General features: G+C 40.3%; 1 protein-coding gene across 4 annotated transcripts; it reads left to right on the forward strand.

Moving 5' to 3' along the window:
* Window positions 1-3070: 3070 nt before the first annotated feature.
* Window positions 3071-18710, forward strand: gad3 (glutamate decarboxylase 3). 4 transcript variants are annotated; one of them, XM_068603628.1, is made up of 18 exons: window positions 3071-3145; window positions 3271-3364; window positions 4546-4691; window positions 5962-6063; window positions 7170-7276; window positions 10295-10430; window positions 11196-11286; window positions 11896-12008; window positions 12236-12351; window positions 14056-14135; window positions 14495-14549; window positions 14734-14850; window positions 15163-15227; window positions 15523-15601; window positions 16075-16224; window positions 16810-16917; window positions 17467-17556; window positions 17676-18710. In XM_068603628.1, the coding sequence occupies exons 3-18, from the start codon at window positions 4670-4672 to the stop codon at window positions 17847-17849; spliced, it is 1605 nt and encodes a 534-aa protein (XP_068459729.1). In that variant the 5' UTR covers window positions 3071-3145; window positions 3271-3364; window positions 4546-4669; the 3' UTR covers window positions 17850-18710. The 4 variants fall into 4 exon arrangements, with proteins under 4 accessions (XP_068459729.1, XP_068459720.1, XP_068459737.1 ...); XM_068603619.1 differs by lacking the exons at window positions 3071-3145; window positions 3271-3364; window positions 4546-4691 and having other exon boundaries at window positions 5896-6063; XM_068603636.1 differs by lacking the exons at window positions 3071-3145; window positions 3271-3364; window positions 4546-4691; ... (1 more) ...; window positions 7170-7276; window positions 10295-10430 and having other exon boundaries at window positions 11237-11310.
* The last annotated feature ends 4125 nt before the right edge of the window (window positions 18711-22835 follow it).

Here is a 22835-nt window from a genome sequence, read left to right on the forward strand (position 1 = left end):
TTGGCGATACAGATATTTTAAACTTGCTCTCTACTCCAAACCGTATACTCTTTGGGCATAATTTATAGCTCAAAACGTGGGAAATCTTGTCTTCTGCCGTAAACTGCCGTCGATAGGAATCCAACACATTCAGACGTGTTGAAGTCCGATTGAATGTGAGAGCAAGTCCGTCCCCAGCAGCAGCCCTTTGGTCTGTGCATCTGCAGGCTGCAGGCACGTAAACGGCCGCACACGCGACCAGGTGCGCACATGCACGTTCGTGAACGGTCGTGCACATGACCTGTCGCGCACATGAACTGTCGCGCACATGAACTGTCGCGCACATGAACGGCCGTGCACGCGCGTGAACGGCAGCACACGTGAACGCCCACTATCGTTAAACGGCCGCGCGTGTAAACGCCGCGCCCGCGCCTTAACGGCCGCGCCCGCGCCTTAACGGCCGCGCCTGCGCCTTAACGGCCGCGCCCGCGCCTTAGCGGCCGCGCGCGCATGAACGGCCGCGCCTGCGCCTTAACGGCCGCGCCCGCGCCTTAGCGGCCGCGCGCGCATGAACGGCCGCACGTGAACGTCCGCGTTAATGTGTTATTATGGTCGCGTGCACGTTCGTGTGTGTGTGTGTGTGTGCGCGTGTGTGTGTGTGCGCGCGTGTGTGCAGGTCACTTTGGTTACAGACGTCAGGATTAACAGCATCACCGACCTTCACATTCTGAGGTTTAACAGATGGTTTTGTAGACACTCTGCAACCCAATAATATCAGGTGTCTCATCAACTGTGCCTGTGGATCAATGGTTTGCAACTCCAGCTTAGAAGCAAAGGATCAGTGGTTCAGACCCCACCTATGGCAGACTTTAATTTAAAAAAAAAAAAAAAAATTGTCTTCTGTTGGACTGGACACCCTGGCGGGCCGGGTCGTATGTTTGACACCCCTGATTTAGATGATGCAGTTTTCCTTTCAACTTTTCCAATTATACATTTAAACGACAAAGATTTTCAACAGTTCAATTAAATGATTTTGAACTGTAACATTTTTCAGCAGGTATTTTGCCTTTTCTATATTTTCCGTAATTATTTGCTAGTTATTTATATATTCATCTATTCTGCTATTTTCAGCTATATTAATATATTCTGCAGGAAATGCTCCTTCTAGTTAAACTTGTTTTTGTGTTGCATACATATCCTGTACTATCTCAGGTTCAGGGGTGATGGTGGGTCCCGGAGCCAGACCAGTTTGGAACCACTGGTCGAGAGGGTCCTGCTCAATGCCAAGAACGCCAATACGGACTTGTGAACAGTTTGGACCTTAGTTCAGACTCCCAATTAAGGACGGTGGACGCAGTACAGTCATTCTAAACACAGGAACAACTTGTTCCCACTGGCCGTCAGTCTGATGAACAATTGAACAATTAACCAGACACTTCCACCTGCACTATCTACACTTTCTGGACCACTGTCTACTGTTTTTCTGTTTACTTAATGTCTTATTTTTTTTGTCTTTTATATTTATCTTTTGCATATGTACGAAGAGCAAAGAAAATACCGGGGTCAAATTCCATGTATGTGAAAATTGACATGGCCATTGAAGTTGATTTTGAAAACAGCAGCGACCTAAACTTTTTTAATTTTCATAGAAAAATAATATAAATGTCATTTATAATTTAATACATATTCATCATATTTCGTTTGATTGTAAGTATTTTACAGTGAAGAACCGGAGTAAACCGATACGTTGAATGAATGAACGAATAAAGAGCAACACAATTAGATACCAGACATTAGAGAATGTGAAAAAAATATCACAATGGATAAGATTGTGGATCACTGTTAGAAAGATACACACATTGTTATAAGAAGCTAAAGACATACACATACATATTTATTTTTTTACTTAACAAAATGAAGGTGTAGTAGTTATTCATCTGTTTGCTTTGTTATTTGTATTTGATAATTTTAGAGATTTGCTTTATTTAGACTCAATATTTAGATCATATTTGGAGTTTAAAAAGAGCAGTGATGTTCCTGCAGACCTGGTTATTACTTTGCTCCCTATGTTCATCTAACAGGCTGCAGAGAGCAGGAAGCAGCAGAGGAAGCAGGACAGCAGCTCTGGAGGCCTTAAGGAGCCACTCCATCCTAGCTCCATGTCACCACACACATTCATCACACACTGCATCAGTCTGAAGGGTGTAGCTGAACCAGTCTGACCAACGAGATTTACAGGGAGATTTGTAACTGAGGGCTGTCTGCTCCAATCAGCAGCAAGATAAATCCCCCGTGCGCCTAGACCTGGTGGTGGTGACGATGATAATGATAGGATGATGATGATGATGTTGGCTGATTAGACTGATAGAACGATGACTTAATGCTGATGGACCAGCAAAGACTGGGTGGAGATGGGGAGGTGGAGGGGTGCGTAACAGCAGCATGAATGAACTAAAGGTTCTTAGTAGTTTTTGATAAGATAAACATTTATTGATGTTTTAGTGATCAATAAGTCTATACAATCTTGTATCAATCAATCAGCTTCAACCGAGGATATTCATACTATTATCGACAAATGTTAATTAGCTCACTGTTTTTAACAATACTACAACGCCAACAACAAATGTAACTTTGAGAACGTTCATACTGGGAAATCCTTGACTTACTAAGGTGTTACCCAGTGGCACGGAGTTAATGGAAACACAATAAACAAAAAAATACGAAACAAAACGTTATGTAACTCGAGGGCGTTTCCCTTCAAAGATGGGCCGGCCTTCTCTGAGGCTGTTGCAGTCATCACCTCCCACAGCTGCACCAGCCTCCTGTGGTTAAGCACGAAGGAAGTACCCAGACCTTCTGCAGCTTACACACACACACACACACACACACACACACACACACACACATACATTAAACTACACGTACACACACTCTCACTCAAAGATATCCACTCGGGTAGCAGAGTAGATTAGCTTGCAAAAAGATTACTTGTATGTAGAAGCTCACTCTGCTATTCGAACCTCAAGCTTCTCTCATGCGGCCGAGGAGGCGACAAATATCCTCTGGCCAACTTTCGTGAGAAAGCTTCAGTGTTGCAACAGTATTGTGCTCTTACCATATATACAGAGATTTTTTCCGGAAATCAAAGAACTTTGCTTGCAGAGATGTGAGTACATTTTAAGAGATCGTTTAACCCTTTTCTTTCATTTTTGTAAATGTTTTATTCTTTTCATTCTGCAAAAAATCCATTTAATCTGAGTTCTCTTTTTTTCTCTGCTCTGTCGACGACAGCAGCGGAAAGGGACTTCCTCCTTACGCCAAACTGCGAGGCCCCTGAAGGTTCATATAGTCTTCATGAACGTGACATTGGGTCCTTCAGGCGGAGGTACACAGACTCTCTTTTGAACCCATTGTATTTAATGAGGTCAGCACTACTTTCTTTAGCACAGTCGTCACCGTGAGTTTCTAATTCCTTTATGGCACAATCAGAATCAAAGCCGTACCTTTTAAAATGAGTTATCCTTCGTCTATTTAGGTCAAAGGACTCGAATGTTTAATGAATGTCAATGTCAAACATCTACCCTTTCTTTCCCTGTCCTCTCTTTTTACTCTTATTTGTCCATAACAAACTATTTTTAGGTCAAGTTTTATTTGTTTTCTTAACCCAGTTCAGAAACAAATACTAATCAATCAACATCCATCATCTGTCATAATTCCATTGAAGATGATCAGTAGCCGCCTGGGGTCGGCCCTCATCTCTCAATATCTTTTATCAAGGTCGAGGCAGGAGGGATATTTGCTGCAGAGTTCAATCTAATAGTGATAAAATCCTTTTACTGTTGGCTCCATCGCTTAAAACCCATTAAAATAATCTCTGAAATGTAACTTCTTTATCTTTCTTGATGTGATCATATGAAAAGTTTGGCCACCTATGTTTGAAGGAGCAATGTGTAACATCGGGCAACATGTTCAAAACAAATCAAATGCAAAAAAAGAGGAACAAATTCCAACCTTCAACCAACTGGAGGGCAAGACTACGCACAATTAAACAAAATACTCGATATAAATAGCACAGCTTTCTTATACTCTTTCAATAGTCTACGCAAGTCATCTGTGTGTGAAAAGGGGCTGAACGGTCCGTGCACATCTAGAACGTTTCTTTATTGGATTAAATCCAAAGCGGTAGCCTTCGTCCCGTACTCCCTGCGGCCAGGAGAGCACCCCGCCGGGAGGAGAGGATGCAGTTTAAACTAAATCTTACTTCCATTGTTTTAGGCTGGAGGCAGAAAACTCACTGAAGGGTACTTCAATGTCAAGTCAAATAAAACAAAAACATCAAGAGAGAAGTGAGAAAAAGTGTTCTTTATTGCTTTAAATATATATTTAAATATATATATTTATATAATATAATGAATATATTTTGTATATTATCAAAGTGGACCTTTCATTAACACTGAGCAAGTTGTCAAAAAGCTCTCAGCATCATGTTACATAAAGGAAGGTGTTCCTTACACCCGGCCCAACTGCAGCTGGCTACACCTCTCTCTGCCTGCTGCTGTTTAACAGCTCACTGTCTCTGGGTCGCTGGTTGGATGAAGTATCATCAGAGATGTCATCTCATTTGAAACACTGGAAGCGAACTACACTGCTCTGAAACATCTTTAACCTACTGCAATTGGTTTGTATCAACATGGATTTCTCTCAGCTGTCAGGTAAGAGCAGTTTGATGAAACTAAATGTGAAGAAAGTAGACATGTAGGATGTATCGACTGAATAATGCAGGGATTTATAGCCTTTTTGAAGAGACAGCGAGTGGGCTTACTGACAGTGGCAAGCATATGCCAGGTGTCAGCTGTCAGCTGTCAGGACAGTGGTAGTCTTTGGCAAGCATAGTCAGTGGCGAGGCTGTGGCAGGTGTCAGTCAAGAGTCAGGACAGTGGCAAACAAACGTTACTTGTTCGGCACCCCTGGCATCTTCTCATCGTAATATATTCAAATACAAGGCAAGTTGAAGTACTCTTCTTCTCATAAAATGAAGCTGAGTTGGTAGACCCATTGTTGCTAAACAGGCAGTGTTGGCGGTTGTTGTTTATAAAATGTTGTACTTCTATCCATTTGAATAATATGCTAAATGTTTAAGCAATAAATGGGCTGATGGGCATAGGGTTGGATGGATGGATGGATAAATAGATGGCTACATGGATAGATGAATAGATAATATGAATGATGGATGGATGATGGATAGCAACATGGATATAAATATATATATTTATTTATATATACATATATATTTATTTATATATATATATATATACATATATATATATGTGTATATATATATATGTATATATATATGTGTATATATATATATGTATATATATATGTATATATATATATATGTATATATAAATAAATATATATGTATATATAAATAAATATATATATTTATATACATATATATATATATATACATATATATATATATATGTGTATATATATATGTATATATATATGTATATATATATATATATATATATATATATATATGTATATATACATATATATGTATATATATATATATATATATATATATATATATATATATATATATATATATATATACACCCCTGGACAAACGGAAGTTAATAAAAAAAAAACAGAGAAACAGAAAAGCATACTGTGAAATGCAAGCTGATGCAGGAAAACATCCTGGTATTTTTGGATACTGCATTTTACAGACTATATACGTATTAGGACGTACTAAATATTTTTCTGGCATACTCAATAGTATGGCAACAATTGAGAATGCAGTGTAGTTGTATGGGAACACAATGGGTTGATTATAGAAGACAGAGACTGTTGCCATGTCGGGTCAGTTGATTAATAGATAACACTTAAATGCAATAGGATCTAAAATGATGAACGTTCACACAGACTTCAGCTGCTTGTCTGCTTACAAGCTTTTCTGTTGTGTGCTTTCAGACAGAATAATTGGTAGGAACGTTGAGATGAACAAAGAGAAGAACTCAGCAGTAAAAGACAGAGGACAAACACCTGCTGACTTCAGCCGCATCTACAGCAAAGGTGAGAGCTTGAGAGCTCGGGGTGTCCAGAGTCACGCAAGGTTTGGTGCTATAGAGGCTTAATGTTCTGTGGCATGTTCCGTCATGTTCTGTGGCCGGGTGGTGGTGGGGGTTGGGGTTACGTTAATCTCAACCAACCCAATCATCATGATCACATTCCGTCTTCCAGCAATTCTTTTATTGTGATAGAACATTCACATAAATAAATCGGACAATAGTTAATCAACCTGTAGTTTTCCTCATAGTATGAAGTTGAAGATATGACACAATTCTCTATACAATTTTTGAATCCATTCTTTTTTAATAAATTGCCTCCAACTAACATGTTATGATTTGCCAGATAAATTTATCAACAATTGTTTCCTCATTATGTTGATATAAAATCCAATCCGGAAATTAGTATTATATGATTTCTAACAGACTAAGTGTGACAACACCACAGTGAATTTATTAAAATAGTAAAATGCTGCTTTGTTTTTGTCTGTGTAAGCAGATACAAAACTGGCCTGGCATAAGACATTGACTAAAGAGAGCCGTTAACAATCAACATCATCAAAAATATGCATGCACATGTTGGCAACAGTATGACCTCTTTTTGCTTCATCGTAATCATTATTACACCTGAAGAATTGCGACAGGATTGCAACCGTTTCGGATCAATAGGTGATAAGGCTGAGAGTCGCCAGTTAAAATGACTACTTGTAAAACTGAAACACATTCACACGCTTGTGCCTGTTGCTGCCATTAAAAAATTAAATAAAATCAAAACTCAATAAAATGGTATGAGCCTTCCTACATGAATACAGATAAAATTGTTGGAAGCGTCTACTTGTATGCTCATCATTTCTCAGCTGGTGTAACGTTTTACACAATGTTTTTCCACCCAATACATCTCCTGTATCCAACCATTAAATCTTGTGCCACTTGCTAATTTATTTTACCACTAATCACACCAAACTTATAGCACACAGATCTGGAAAATACATTTGTTTAGATTGCATTTGCCATTTTAGGTAGTTAATTCCCTTTCATAGATTCACAACATATTTAATTTTGTTGGAAAACTGTGTGCACAAAGCTGTTACATCTGTCTATAAATGTGCCCAGACCTGCTCCCGGCTCCAGGTGGTGAGGAATTCACCAGAAAATTTCTGCAAGAACTGGTTGACATCCTGTTGGGTTATATAAGCAAGTCATGTCAGCGGAGCTCCAAGGTTTGTCTGTGATCATAGTTGTGTTTGAATCCTGTACAGTATCTCAGCACTCTTCAACTCCTTCTGGTCCATCTGCTGGGCAGGAAATAATACGCGAATAGATAATAAAGTATACAAGTGAAGGGAGATTTCATTATGAGAGAAAAGACTTCCAGACTTGATAAACAGGTATAATACTAAAACTAGAGAGAAATGATGCTTACTGATGAGCCGATATGTATATGAAACAGTGGTGGGCCGTCAGGGCCAGCTAGGCCTTCTCTGCTGGCCTAAACAGAATCACAAAGTTATAGCCATTTTATATTTTAATTTTAAAAAACACTACATGTATTATAATTATTTTTCCCTATTAGATTGTTTTCTCATTGAGCAGCTCCTGTCTCTTGTCTGTGCTCCTGCTGCCTTGCTTTCTGTTTCTGTTGCCAGCTCGCTGGTCAGGTTGACGGGCTCCTTAACGCTTTTTGACCAATCACATCTCACCTCTGTCTTTCTCTATGTCTCTCTTCTCTCTGTCTTCTCTCTCTCCGCCGGTTAAACACGGTGACGCTAGCTAGCTTGCGATCTGGTTTTGTCCTACTCACAGACAGAGCAGTAGACCCTGCACCACACACTCCAGTACTTAAGGTGGCGCTGTTTGCACCGAGTCAAGATGGTTGCGTTACTTAATTGTGTAGAAGAACACTTTAATTTACAGAGAAGAAGAAATATCTTTAGCTGGAGACAGGGGCGGACTGGGGGAAAAAAAGTGGCCAGGGAGTTACTGTCAGACCGGCCTACCTCATACACGACACGACCTACTGCCCATGTACTCAATGCATCGTGTGTGTGTGTGTGTGTGTGTGTGTGTGTGTGTGTGTGTGTGTGTGTGTGTGTGTGTAGTGGTGTTGAAGGTGCATAACAAAACAATAAGTTAAGTAACAGAATCTGAACTAACTCTGCAGCCCAGGTGCATAATAGTCACATCGGAATAAAAAACAATATCAATCTACTCCTTTAAAGGATTTACGTATTGGTGCCATGTTGTTGAATCACGCTAAAAAACGGCTTTGTCTGCGAGCAACTGATGCAACGTCCCCTTGGTACGCTTTAGTAACAAGCCGCACAGAAAGAATGAAAAAAAAAATAAAATGAAAAAAAAAAATAAAGGCCGCTTTTATTTTGAAAACAGATCGGATACATCCGTCTGTGCATCTGAGCCTCTTACTCTTGACACATGTGAAGAGGCTACGTGACAACCTCGCCCCAAAAATGAAACATAAATGTACGTTTCAAGTCTGCTGGAGTGCCGATGATCTGGATTAAAATCAAAGCAGAATGTCCTAAAAAAAAGCTCTGAAAACCTGCAAGCAACGTCTTAACCATGAGTGTGAATACAGATTGTGATCAGTAGTGTTGCATGCTTAGTGTGGAAACAATGAGTGTGAATACAGATTGCAAGGAGTAGTATAAATGTCAGTCAGTGATTTCTTAACTTTAGGTTTTAGAGTCACTTTAACGTCTTCTGTGAAGCACAGAATGTAGTCGGGGCCGGAGATGTCTCAACAAACAGTTCTTTCCACTTCACTCCACTTGGGAGGACATACGTCTAGCTGGTGTTCTGGAGGATGTATTGGTGGCATATCCGATGGAAGGGTGATCTGTTTGCACCGGTGGATGTCAGTGTGGATTCTTTTCAGATGAGCTTCAAGATCTTTCCTTGTGGTTATGAGTTTGCCCCAATTCTCTTTCGTGAAAAGACTCTTTACAAACTTGAAGGGGTCTTTGAAGAAGTTTGATCTTGCGTGTACCTTCCTTTTACGCCTCCTTCTGAGATTCTCAGCTCTCCTCAAAGTTGACAGCCTGTTCTTGATTTCTGCCTGCAGCAGGTTTATTCCGTCCTTCTCCTCTTCTGCGGCTTTCCTCCACTGCTTCTTTAGCTGTCTTCTCTCCTTAACCAATTGCTCAATCTCCTGCTGTCTTCTGGACTTTGTTGTGTTACTTTGCCAGCATAGTCGTGGAGATTATATAGGCTATTCTGAGTTTACTTAAATTACTAAAGAAACTCTCCTCAGCTTGCTCTTATACTTCCGATATGATATATTAAACTTGTTAGTTTAGGGAACAATGTTCACTCCACTACGCAGGCCCAATTTTATTGCATTGTAATGCAAAAGCCAAACTTTAAGCCATGTTGATTATAACTGAAGGACAGTCATCCAGCTCAGATCTTCGAACTTGGGTTGCCAGAGGTAAGGCCCCTTGAGACTCCAGATGGTTGCCATGTTGGCTGGCAGAGACATGGTTTAGATGAGCGGAGCCGAAATTGACCATGTGAGGAAATGCAGTTTTTAGCACTGGAGCGTTGGCTTCCTTTTTTTGGAAGCAGAGATTACCTCTCGACACTTCAAAAGGAAGACTTTCAAATGTGCTCAATTGTACTTGAAATAGCCCACAGGCAGTCAACCCCACATGACATCCATTGGCAAGTGTGCAGTATTAATGTTGGACTTGACATCACAGGTCTCTCGAGCCAAGTACTTTATTATCCTGCCATTAAATTGTTAAATTATTATCATTATTAATAAGCGAAGCAACCAATAATGTTTTTTAGGGTCATGCATTAAAGGTGCAATTGGAGTACAAATCAATACTCAGAGTTGATATATATATAAGCTGTTGTTACACTCTTAGCTCTGCAACACTGGTACCATTGTTTGCACTGTTAGCATGTTAGCTATGCCGGTGCCATGTTGAGACCTTTTGAGAAGCAATCAGAATGCTCCTAATCTTGTATAACTTTAATCGAGAATAATATACATTTTATAAATTAGATAGTACCACTAGAACCACACTTTCTTCTGACAGCTGGTGGGGGTGTAGCGGGCTCTTGTGTTGTGAAACATTTTGAATGCAGATCAGAAGAGCTGTAAGAAAATGTCAGAGATGTTCCATTTGTTGTATATTGTATGTATGTGTACATTATTAAATATGAGACACAGAACATGTCATACTGGATTGATACTGCTCCTTGTGTTTTAGGTCCTGGACTTCCACCATCCTCACCAGCTAAAGGAGGGACCGGAGTGCTTCAATCTAGACCTGCCTGACCAACCAGAAACACTTGAGCAGATTCTAGTGGACTGTAGAGACACACTTAAATATGGTGTCCATACAGGTGTGTGTGTGTGTGTGTGTGTGTGTGTGTGTGTGTGTGTGTGTGTGTGTGTGTGTGTGTGTGTGTGTGTGTGTGTGTGTGTGTGTGTGTGTGTGTGTGTGTGTAAGGCCACCATTGGTTCAAATGTATGTCATGTGATTGGCTAAGAGTCACACAGGGGCGGAGTCTCTCTTTGGCGAAGGTTTTGAAGATGGCTCCATAACATTCCTGTTTTCCGGTTCCCTGAAGTCCTCACTCTGCCCTTCTGTGTTTACTAACAACATATTTGACCTACAAGGAATTTGTTTTTCAGTTGTACAGGTTACAGTGCAATATGAATTCTATTTTCTGAGCTACAGTCATCCTCTAGAAACCCTGTGCATGTAAAGTTTCCCCACTTCTGCAGCAGTTCAAATGCAAATCAACTCCCCTGCCTGTCCTGATAAGAACAGAGAAAGATTCCCCAGACCACAAGTGGTCCAGTTGTCACTGGAAGGTCACTGTATGAAAAACATACAGTGACCTCTTATGCACACAATTCATAATAATATCCCTTATTATTTATCATATCCCTCTCTTGTATTTTAATATGCACATTAAAAAAATCTTTATTATACATGTGCAAGTACAATATTCACACCCCTTTTTAACTTATTATTTGACATATTGTTACATAGTATGCTCACCTTTTCGAGGCCCAATTTTATCAAATTTTAACACAAAACCACATTTAATCCACAAACTTTTTAAACAACAACGATTCAGGTTCTGTCTCTGTTTTTCCAGGCCATCCCCGTTTCTTGAACCAACTGTCTTCAGGTCTGGATGTGGTTGGTGTAGCAGGCGAATGGTTAACCTCTACAGCCAACACTAATATGTAAGATCTCTTCATCAGTGGAAAGTATGTAGGATTTTGTACTTGCTTTTAACATAGAAATAGACAAGAAGTATAACAGACATTGAACTATTTCCTGTGGTTATTTGACAAGTAAAAAATAAACTGGCGATTGTTGTTAGTTGTGATGACATCACCCAGCAGGGCTGTAAAGTGTGGCCGCAGCTTGCCGGAGAGAGATTGAAAGTAGCTTCGGTGTTCCCGGACACGGATGGCAGGCTAGTTAGCTATGTAGCGTGTCCTTTTCCATATTGTGGTTACATGAAAGAAAGTTATGACAGGAATGTATGCATGTAACCACAAGTCAGTGATGCAGAGAGGGCAAAACAGGTTTAAATGTGGTTGCTGCTTTGTTTAAAAACTGCCACTGGATGTGAATCAGCCATGGTGCACTCTTAATACCACCCAATCATATAACTGAGGTATGCTTTTGAAAGTGTTGACTCCACAAATGATCCTCAACTGCTCCACAAATGATCCTCAACTGCTTTCTAATTCAGGAATCTAAACATGATATGTCTGATAAGAAGACGATTATGTGAACTAGTATTCTTGACAATATAACACAATACAAAAAAATCTTTTTACCAGGTTTACATATGAAGTGTCCCCTGTTTTCGTCCTTATGGAGGAATTGCTGCTGAGGAAAATGCAAAGCATTTTGGGATGGTCTGAGGATGTGGGAGATGGAATTTTCTGTCCAGGTAATACATGCAAGAAAGAGATGACAGGAATGTATGAATGATTTTTAAAGTGACCGTGAATGGCAAATATTCAGGGACATTTTAGCAACAGTTTATCTATTATGCATCAACTATTATTCTCAGTGTGTGAATGGAGGAAGTTACAAATAATAACATTGAAACAGTATCAACATACGGTTCATATTGTATACAGTGCAAATCCATTAACCATTTACCATTTCCTGAAGGTGGCACAATATCCAACCTGTACAGCATCCTGGTGGCCAGATATCACTTCTACCCAGAGGTAAAGACCAGAGGGATGGGAGTCCTGCCTCAGCTGGCCCTCTTCACTTCAGAACAAGTATTCACACCTCACACACTATTACTTACCTGATGTGGGATTTAAGGGTTATGCAAATTGAAGAACTCGCTACCCGATCCGTACATCTTGCAGGCAGAATATCTGTTCCCACGAGCAATATTGTACCCTGTAAGAAAGTATACCATGCTTTGGGCAAGGACAGAATCCAAGGCAGCACAAGAAACTGTGAAACTACTATAATTGTCCTCCTGCTTGCAAACTGTTCAAGTGGTATTCTTTTTGAGAGTAAGTGGGCAGACCCAGTCACCATTGTATCCCTAAATATCATTGGTTTCAGAGATGAGAAGGAAGCGACTTGGATTGATTAAGTCTTTAAATACATTTTAAAACCTCTTAGTACTGAACTGCTAACTTTTCAAAAAACCTTGGCGTGAGATTGGGGGGGGGGGGCAGAGGAGGGCACGAACAGCTGTGTGTCGGGAGGGCGTGACTTAAGACCGTAATGAGTGACAGTCACGTTTAATGCGTGAGACTTGAGAGCCCCGATACCTCGTCTCTCTGCTCCTCTCTGCCGGCGGTCCCACACTTGCGGACAGAGTCCCGCGACTGTGTTTGTTTGGGGTAAACAGGATGTCTATGCAGCGAATAGGTTTACAGATGCGCTCCTTAGCGCCATCTATCGTCGGGGAGTTTGAAAAGGAACGAAGGCGCCCCAGACTTTTTTTTGGCGTGAGATATTGGTTGTGTGGCGTGTGAGCGTGTGAAAACATGAAAAAGTGTGTGCCACACGGCGAAAGCGTGAGAGTTGGTGGCTCTGTTAGTACACGTACTCCCCGTACGTACACTGTGCATTGTACAGATGTACAGCTTTTTTTAAGTTAGCAATAGCTATTGATAGTTTTCTAGCTAATTGAGTGATGCAGGGATGACTTATTTCTGTAGGTCGACCTCTGAAGTCAGCGCCACTGGTTCCCTTAACAAAAAAACAATGGTTATCAAAATTATCAAAAGGGGTATCTGCTGATGTATTTGATATCATAGCACAATACAATAATCTATATTGAGGGCTAAGTGGTGAGCAGGGTCATGCTTCAATTAGATGATTGGTGGTTCGATTCCCGGCTGCGCTAGGCGTGTGTCGATGTGTCTTTGTGCATAACACATAACCCCAAATGGCTCCCATACTTGTGCATATGGTGTATGAATATATGAATGTTAGACACTCCTGATGGGCAGATGGCACTTTAGCCCCTCCCATCATTGAATGAATGTGTGAATGGTTGAATGATGACAAGTAGTGTGAAAGCACTTTGAGTGGTTGGGAGACTAGAAAAGTGCTTTACATGTCCGTTTACCTCATATCAGGCAGAATTTTCTGGAGCTGTTAATGGCAGTAGTTAACAAATGAGCCAATCTCGCTCCCTTCTTATCTCTTTTAACAGTTGCAAATGTGAGATATCGATCCTTCAAAGAGAGCACTGCAACCCAAATTAGGAATACAGACTGGTTCTACCCACATACCAGAGAGCTTTTATCTGCGAACAAAAGACGGCATCTCAGTAACAGCAACCTTTGTTCACACACACAGATATGAGCAGGACTCTTGACATGTGCACCTGGAAACCTTTTCTGAGAAACAAACAATGCAGCCACTTCTGTCAGCTGAATGAAACATCTACCTGCTGGCAGTGTCTTTGAATAGAGACAAATGAAGATGAATGGCTGTATTTTCATCTATTTTAGAGTCACTACTCAGTAAAGAAATCTGCTGCGGTGCTGGGAATGGGCAGTGAGAATGTGTTCATGGTGAAATGTGATGAAAGGTGGGTAAGTTCAAAGTACACAAAGGGGTTTTTAGTCCTGAATGTGATGCACAACAATGGAAATATTTGCTCACCTGTTGCATCTTTGTATGTATCTGTGTGTGCGACTTTGAGCTGAATTTGTGCATTATGTAGCCTATACTACATATTTACGCATAGTTAACACATACTATTGGCTTGAATTTAAAATACATTGTACTATTGTTATGTTTATTGTGCATAGAGTATGATGATTGAAATCTTTTAGTGTGCACGTAGAAGGCAGGCTGGTGTCAGGGCTTTGTATATAAGTGATATACACTATGCATTAATAATTTATCTTTCTTTACTCAACTTTGGTCTACTTTTGCTCCTTTAAGTGGTAAAATGATTCCTGCTGAACTCGAGGTTTCCATTGTTACCGCTGAAGAAAAGGTATGAATGAGGACAACTCAGGTCAGAAAAATTGTATTGTTTTCATGAGAACAAATACTAAATGGGTAAAATGAAAACAACTCCTTCCTTGAATTTAATAGAGATTTAATAGAGATCCAGTTGATGCTGGAACAGACAGCACACATACTGTTGGATGAGACCAGCCTCAGTTCTCTCTCTCCAGGGTTTGGTTCCATTCTATGTGAATGCAACAGCGGGCACCACTGTGTACGGAGCCTTTGATCCTCTCAATGCCATAGCTGACATCTGCCAACAACACACACTGTGGATGCATGTGGATGTAAGGCGCCCCATGTCACTCACTCACACACTCACACACTTACACACTCACACACTAGGAGGTTAGCGTCGTCAGTTAAGGCCTCTTATGGAAGCAAAGCAGACCTCCTGTGTGGGCACAGTGGACATTTTCCCATCACAGTAGTCAAACTGTATTTTCAAATCAGGCTTGTATAGATTTGTAGAAAACACCTGAATAAATAATTGAACCAGTGTTTTACACACACCTGCATGTTCTTATAAGCCAGAAAGCATAATCAATGAGTATGATTCATGAGTGCCCTTTCTATTGATTTAAACTCCATCCCTCCAGGCAGCGTGGGGGGGAGGCCTGCTGATGTCAGACCGGCACAAGATGAAACTACAGGGCATTGAACGGTAACTGCATCCACCAACAACCCAACCACTAAGCATGTCTTTGTTTTCTCTCAGTATTCCTGTGAATTCAGCTTGAATAATAAAGCAAAGTACAAGGACAACTGACAATATATGCAAACAAATGGAGCAATTGTTGTAGCAAAGCTATTTCCAAATGTGTGTGGAGGGTTATGTAACTATGTCTCAATCCGTTTGTCCGTTACTCAGATTTGTAAATGTTTACAGGACTCTGTGTATTCAGATGAGCGTAAAGTCAGTCAGTGTTGAGTTATTATTTTTTAAACTTGTTTTCCAGAGCTTGTTCTGTTACATGGAATCCTCATAAGATGATGGGCGTCCCTCTGCAGTGCTCTGCCATACTAATCAAGAAGAGAGTAAGGCATTATCCTTTTGTCTTCAATTTAAGCGTATGTCCCATTAAACTACCTTTGGAGGCTATTCACTGAATGTTCTGAGCCATCCTGGCATGGCTGCAAGGGACGGCATTTTCCATGGATTGCCATGAAACTTTTTATACAGACCTCTCAGACAACACATTCGGACTCTCGGCTCATCAAAAAGGCACCTTGATCAGTGGCACTATGCTCCAAACTATGACGCTTAACGTCCATTATCAATTTCAATTTTACGTGTCAATTTTCGCTCGGTACATGCTTACACTGTCTTTTCAGAATAAACGTGTGTTCTCATGGAACAATCCAGAAAAGTTTACTTAATTAAATTAAAGATTCTGGGATTAGAAACCCTCATTTTTAAACTTCAGTCATCTGAGCCCGTCTTAAATGTGGCCCATGTTTGATCTCCAGCTGTATCTTGTATGATTGTCTAATGCCTCTCTCCTCCCTAGGGTCTCTTACAGGAGTGTAACGATTTCGGGGCTGAGTACCTTTTCCAGACAGACAAAAACTATGACGTGAGCTATGATACTGGAGATAAGAGCATCCAGTGTGGCCGACATGTTGATGTCTTTAAGTTTTGGCTCATGTGGAAGGCAAAGGTATTCATGTAGTGTATCAGTGAAACCCCAGTGTGATAAGGTTATTGTTCTTTTCACATCACATGCTGTGCTTTGAACCAGACTGTATCTGATCTTCTATTAATGTTAGACACCTTCTTTCCCTGGTTCCCTGGATTTCATCTGTCTTCACACAAACTCATTTACAACACAAGTTAGTGGCTCAGGTCTCCCTGACTTGGATGACCAGCTGCATATCTTCATCCTGGTTCACCACTTCAATCAGCTCTTCTTATTTTCTTTAAAATATGTATTTTCACCACCAGTCCAGCATCTCCTGGCAGGTACATAAATTGCACACACACAGAACAAACATCACAGCACATATACATGTTAAGCAGGAGGAAAGGACCTATTGGGGTGGAGAAAACTGGCTTCATGTCGCTGTGTCTACATGACATTGCTTTTTTTCTATAGTATTGGGTGCTGCTTGATTTTACAGTTTCTTAATTTTTCACTGATTAGTCTCAATCGAACTTCTTTGTTAGACTTTGTGATAAGGTTTTGTTATGCCTGTTTAACTCTCTGCGTCTCTGTCTTGTATTTGTCTGTCAATCACGCTCTCAGGGCTCCGAGGGCTTTGGATCTCAGGTGAACAAATGCTTAGAGAATGCTGAATATCTGTATGATGAACTGCAGAGGAGGACAGACTTCGAGCTGGTTTTGAAAAATAAAGTAAGACTGGTTGTCAGGAGGTAATTTACTATTTGATCACACTGTGTGACAAATTATTCTTTATTTTATCTCAAAAGACATCTAGACATTGTATTTGAAATTGTAGTTTAAACCATTTGTCCGATCTTTTAAAATTACTTGTATCTAGGAAGACGATAGTGAGTCACCGAAGGTTGAATGTTGCATATTCTTGCCCCTCCCTAGTTTATAGTTGACTTGTTGTTGTTGCATTAACTTATGACTATAAATATATATGACATAGACCAAGTATTAGCGGTAAAATGCTGCCCCTATTGGTTTGGAGTGTGTGGCTTGGCACTACACATTGCACCTTTAAAACAACAGTTCTATGGACGTCTACTAAGTTTATTTAGTGTTGTTGGAAACTGCTGTAGATAGCCAAGACCCTTAAAGCATGCACTAAACATGTACAGATTATTATCAGGCATTATCGTTATTTGGTCGTGGTTTTCGGTTCAGCGCTTCCTTATCGATTTAAATCCCCAATCAATTCTTTCTGAGCACATTTGTCCTCTGCCTCTGACACAGCCGGAGCACAGCAACGTGTGTTTCTGGTACATCCCTCCAAGTCTGAGAGGCCTGACCCCTGGACCTGACAGAGACGCAAGACTCCATCAGGTTAGTACAGAACATCAGTGGTTCCTCTGGACTCCTCTGGTCAGGAAAATGGATGAAACCAATTTGAAGGAGACTGACCGAGAAGAGAAAAGTGGTTCTTACTTTTCACGCCTCTGCAGGTGGCTCCCCGGATTAAAGGCAGGATGATGGCGAAGGGCTCCGTCATGATTGGCTATCAGCCTTTGGGAGACAAAGTAAATTTCTTCAGATGCGTGTTCTCCAATCCTGCAACACAGCGAGAGGACATTGACTTCCTGTTGGACGAGATCCCGGAGCTGGGCAATGACCTGTGAATATGATTACTTGGTCGTCCTTTGGGAAGAAAAATGTGCATTCAAAAAGATTATCGTTATGGTATGCCATTAGTCTACATTGTATCCAGCTTGGGTGCACAGACTATTACTTAAAGCTGTGCTCTACAGCCTCTGATTAACATTGCAACTTTAGAGATTTTTTTAGCTTTGCTGTCATACAATATATAAAGAATATAGCTCATCCTTCATTCCATGGAGTGTTCTGTATCACTTTGAGAGAGGATTTTCTCTAATGTAGGTGAAAAAAAGGCAGTCGTTGAGATTTGTTTTACATGGGGGTTAAAGGTTTTTATATCCACAAGACAGATTCTTCAATGCTAATCGACTGTTCTTGTCTGTAATGTGATGGTCAATGACAGGGGTGTCGTTAGGTCCGTTTTAGGGGGGCTATCTGTAGTTAATGATTGTTACTTGCTTAAATTTAGCTTTTCTTGAGGTAAATGAAAAAAGGAATATTTTGTGAGCTATGTTAACACTAAGCAAGCTATTTTTGTGTATTTTTTAAACTGCCTCTACTGCTTCCTGTATACAGTCTAATTGTGTTTTTCTCTGCCCATAGCAATCCTAGTTTTACTCGATTATAGTGAATGCGTTGGGTTCCTTCCATTTCTGCCTATCATACAATATTCATCATTTGAGAAAGATGTACTTGAAATTTGTATTATATTTTGGTTATACATGTTTCTCTTCTATTGAATGGTATGTTTGACACTGAACTAATTTATCTTTATATCAGTTAGTGTCCAAATGAGCATAAAATATCACTGGTATGTAAAAAACTATAGGGACAACAAAAAAGATGTAAATGTTGATCAAAATCTTATTCCCTTCTGCTCATAATAAAACAAGTAAACTCAAAAGTTGACACGATAAGGTCCAGTCTCCATTCACAGATATGAAAGCTTGTTTCTGTCTTTCCTATACAAGCAGGAAAAGTATTTCTCTATTTGAGATTTGTTCACTATGACCCTGAAATGTTGTCTCTTGCGTTATCATATACTGAATGTATGCAAGCAAAACTACAGAGCAAAAATCACACTGATTGAACTAATCTATGAACTGTCTGAAACAATGGATATCCACAGCCCCAAATGGCCCCCAAAATAAATTGCCCAAAACATGCAACTGCCACAGGGGCTTAGCCCTCGCCTTTCTTGGAATCCTAGAAACGCCCCTCGTCAAATGGTGTTAATTGTAGCACTAAAGGTCTAACAGGACAAGAACCAAGACAAGTCCTTTGATGCAAATAGGCCAGTCATTTGCACCAGTCTTACATTACATTTAGCCGACTCATTTATTTAAAAAAGCATTTCAAATGATTTGAGTCCCTGGGCACCCAAAAATGATTTTCAAAACATAAATACATTTCGTAAAGGACATTTGTTTAATTAGCTTTTTCAGTCAGTTGTCCTTGTTTGATAACGATAGAGGTAGGATGGTGTACGTGCCACAGAATACTCTGAATGACAACTTTTAAAATATTAAGATTTCTTTGCTAACATTACAACCAAATTGTGTTGGAATAAAAAAAGGAAAATCATGCAACACTATAATTTCTTTTGACTTTCACAGGTGCAGCAGAAGTGTAAATTGTAAGTTGTGTAAAGGCAGCCAGCATGAATTAAAACCCCTACACATCTGCTGGATACAAAGCAGGAACAATTTAGAAGCAGTTTATAAGTAAAGTAGAATGGCGCAGACATTGGGACTTTCACATGCTCCTCAGGAATCTTTCACACTTTGTCTCAGAGACTATTAGAAAAGGCTTAGTGTTACATAAACGCCTCATTCTGTTGAATTATAGTCAGGAATTCTAAACAGGTCCTCAGGGAATAAAACGTGTTGGGAGAAGCAGAAATGCTAAGAAGGTTCTCATGAAACAAACTTCAAAGGAGTAAGTTCCTGTTCTGCTTAAGTGCCTTGTTTTTTTCAGGGGGAAAAAAAAAAAAAAAGAGAAGTTGCTGTTCTATGCATTAGCCGGATTTCTAAGGGACAGGGTCTCGGAAAAGAGGACCTTACTCTTAAGTTGGTGCCTCGTACGTAAAAGCAGGAATTCTAAAATCATGAAAAATCTGTCAGAACTCCAATTAGCTAAAATAAAACCTTGAAACTTTAAATACAAAACATTTATTGAAAAATAGGATCACATTTTAAATTCATTTGGAATATTCATTTAATCTTTAAAACCAAGCGTTGTCTTGTAGATTGCAGTGTTCAGTACCGCAAGTTCCTTCCATTTCCTCCTGGAAGAAGCAAAAGAAAGAAAGCTGGGTTTCACCTCTTTAGGTTTGAGTTGAGCAGGAGAGGATTTGTCCCATGTAATGATATCTAGTAGCATTTACCCTTTTGGGTTACACATACATGCTTAAAAAAAATAAATTTAAAAAAAGAAAGCCATGGGTAGAATTAAGAGACATGACTATAGTTAAAATGTTACTATTCCTGTTGGGAAATGTTTCATGTCTTAACAATTTAAAGTTTGGATAATTTCATGCGCTTCAAAATGCTCAAATGGTAAACTGTGTTCCCACCAAGACCGACCGAACCAGAGAGATTTTAAATCTATTCTGTAATGACAGTTATAAAAGCAATCAGCACCGCATGCTCAAGATCAACCATCATGACGCAAGAGGGGCTAAATGCTATGAGTCTTACTTTGGGGTTTCCCAGGTTTCCCACAGTATCCACTGTAGGCTTCCTGCTGGCTGCTTTGCTGCTCTGTCGACATAAAACATGTTCAGAGAGAAAAACTGTCCAATGAGCTGTATGTCCGATATGGTCACACTGTTTTCCTATGCCCGTTCACAGGAAAACAGTAGTGGAAAAAAAGATTTGCTCGTGTGCACTAGTGAGAAATTCAAATCTAAGCTTGACGTTTGGTCACTCTAATCCAGTGGTTCTCAAACTGTGGGGCGCAGAGGTATTATAGGTGGGGTGTGGTGGGAGATGCAGATTCTTTGAAGAATCCTTTATTAATCCCACAATGGGGGAATTATTCTCTGTATTTTCCCCATCCTTAGTAATTAAGGAGCTTTGTGCTGCTGTGAAGCACTGGGGCTTCAGTGTCTTGCTCAAGGACACTTCAACATGAAACTATGGGGAGAAGAAAAAAAGGGAGCCAACTGGCTTTCTTGGTAATATTTTTTGCCAAATAAGATATTTTTTGCACACATCTAATTTCATTTGCATTGTTTTAACAAAATGATTGCACATGTTATTAGTTTCAGACTGAGCAATCTTTACTTGAAAGGGATTTTTAATTTTCTTTAATCTATTAATTAAAAAAAAAAAAGCACGGTTGGAGTCTCAAAGTTGGACCAATTTGTTCCAATGTTGTTGGGGCCCAAACATTATGCTTCCTCCAAAGTGGGGCGTGACAGAAAAGGTTTGAGAACCACTGCTCTAATCAGTCCTGCAATTGACTAATTAAAAAAATACCCTTTCATTGTCATTCGTACAAAAAATAAAAATAAATAAATAATTTTTAAGACTGTTGCATTTTTAAAAATGGCCAGCATTTTTAATTTAGCATTTTTTAAAAGTGCATTAAATGCTTAAGCCTCAAGGTACTTTATTGTGATGAATTCCTAAAAAACATGATGCATTTAAAAACTTCCGTCCTTGACAAATATTCCCAACCACAATACATTTCTAAAAAAATAGGTCATTAACCAAAATGGAAATCTCACCTGTTGATAGAGGCTGTGGCTGCATCCACTCTCGATGACTTGCTTTACTGTGACCTCTGTTCCTATATTGATTTTTCTTCTGGTTTTTCTGCATTCTTCCCCTCATGCTGAATTCTTCCATATGACCATCGATTGCCTTCCTACCTACAAGATAAGTAACCGTTAAAGCACGCCACACATTTCTCTCAAGAGCAACACACGTTTGTCATGGAGCAAGAAGATTATCACCTGTGCATTTACAGTTATGCCCGTCCCTATCCTTGCAGTCACAATCCTGTAGTTTGTTGCACTGGACGCCACAGTCCACCATATGTGCCTTTGACGGAGACACGTCGGCCATCTTCTGGTCAGCCATTGGGACACACAGTTGCTGGTTTATCGGCTGGCTGACTTCTTCGTTTCCGCCAGCTTCATCCTCCGCTTCCATGTCCACTTCGTTCTGGAGAATCATCTGGCCTGTAGTGGAGATTTCGCCACCCAGTCCAGAGTTCAAAGAAAGCATTTCTCCCTGCTTGGGAGAGCAGGGGCTTTTCTCCTGCTGCTCATTCATAATGAGCAAGTCCTGGTTTGGGCTTTGATTAGCCTCCGGTTCAGAAGACCTATTTTTATCCACATCCTCTTCAGTGGCAGGAGATACAACCAATTTGCCTGGTGGCAGGTGATTGAGGGAAGCTAAAGCATCCTTTTCCAGAGGAACAATGTTGTGGGCTTGCTTTAGTCCCATTTCGGAAGAATCAATTTTACACTCCATTTCTTGCTTCTTTGGTGGACTTCCCTTCTCAGCGGGGGTACTGAACATGAGCCAGCTGTCCGACATTAGAACAGTATCAGAAGAAGAATACCTGGGAGTCCGCCTCTCCTCGTCACCAGCTCTGACAATTTGGTTGTCCGGGGTTGCCGATACACCATTTTCAGCTTCCTCAGTTATCTCAATTACTTGAGGGTCAAATATGCCGTTCTTTAGAAGCCACTCTTTAGTGGGGATATAGGGTGCCAGAGACTCCACAGACCAAACAGACTCATTCATTTTTCTCTTCATCTGATCTAATCTGATCATGTGATTGGGAGTGTTGTCTGCATTGACTTCGTGTGGATTTGTCTCGTTGCCATTTTCCACCTCGTCGCCAGGGAGCTCATCAGAAGCGTTTAGTGAATGCAGCAATCCATCTCTGAAGGGTGGGCAACGGCCAAGAGAGGCCACCAATCCCATAGACCCCATTTCACTTTTGGACTCTGCCTTTCGATTTTCATAAGCTGCTCTCATTTTGAGGATCTT

The sequence above is a fragment of the Clinocottus analis genome, unplaced genomic scaffold (assembly GCF_023055335.1).
Source record: "Clinocottus analis isolate CAN_PGR_092001 unplaced genomic scaffold, fCliAna1.0.p SCAF_11, whole genome shotgun sequence".
NCBI lineage: Eukaryota > Metazoa > Chordata > Actinopteri > Perciformes > Cottidae > Clinocottus > Clinocottus analis.

Excerpts from the sequence above, each read along its gene's own strand:
- gad3 (XM_068603619.1), top strand. The coding sequence starts at position 5,898 with ATGAACGTTCACACAGACTTCAGCTGCTTGTCTGCTTACAAGCTTTTC. Across the intron at positions 7,277-10,294 it reads CATGTCAGCGGAGCTCCAAG|GTCCTGGACTTCCACCATCC; the intron begins GTTTGTCTGTGA and ends CTTGTGTTTTAG. Across the intron at positions 14,851-15,162 it reads CACTGTGGATGCATGTGGAT|GCAGCGTGGGGGGGAGGCCT; the intron begins GTAAGGCGCCCC and ends CCATCCCTCCAG.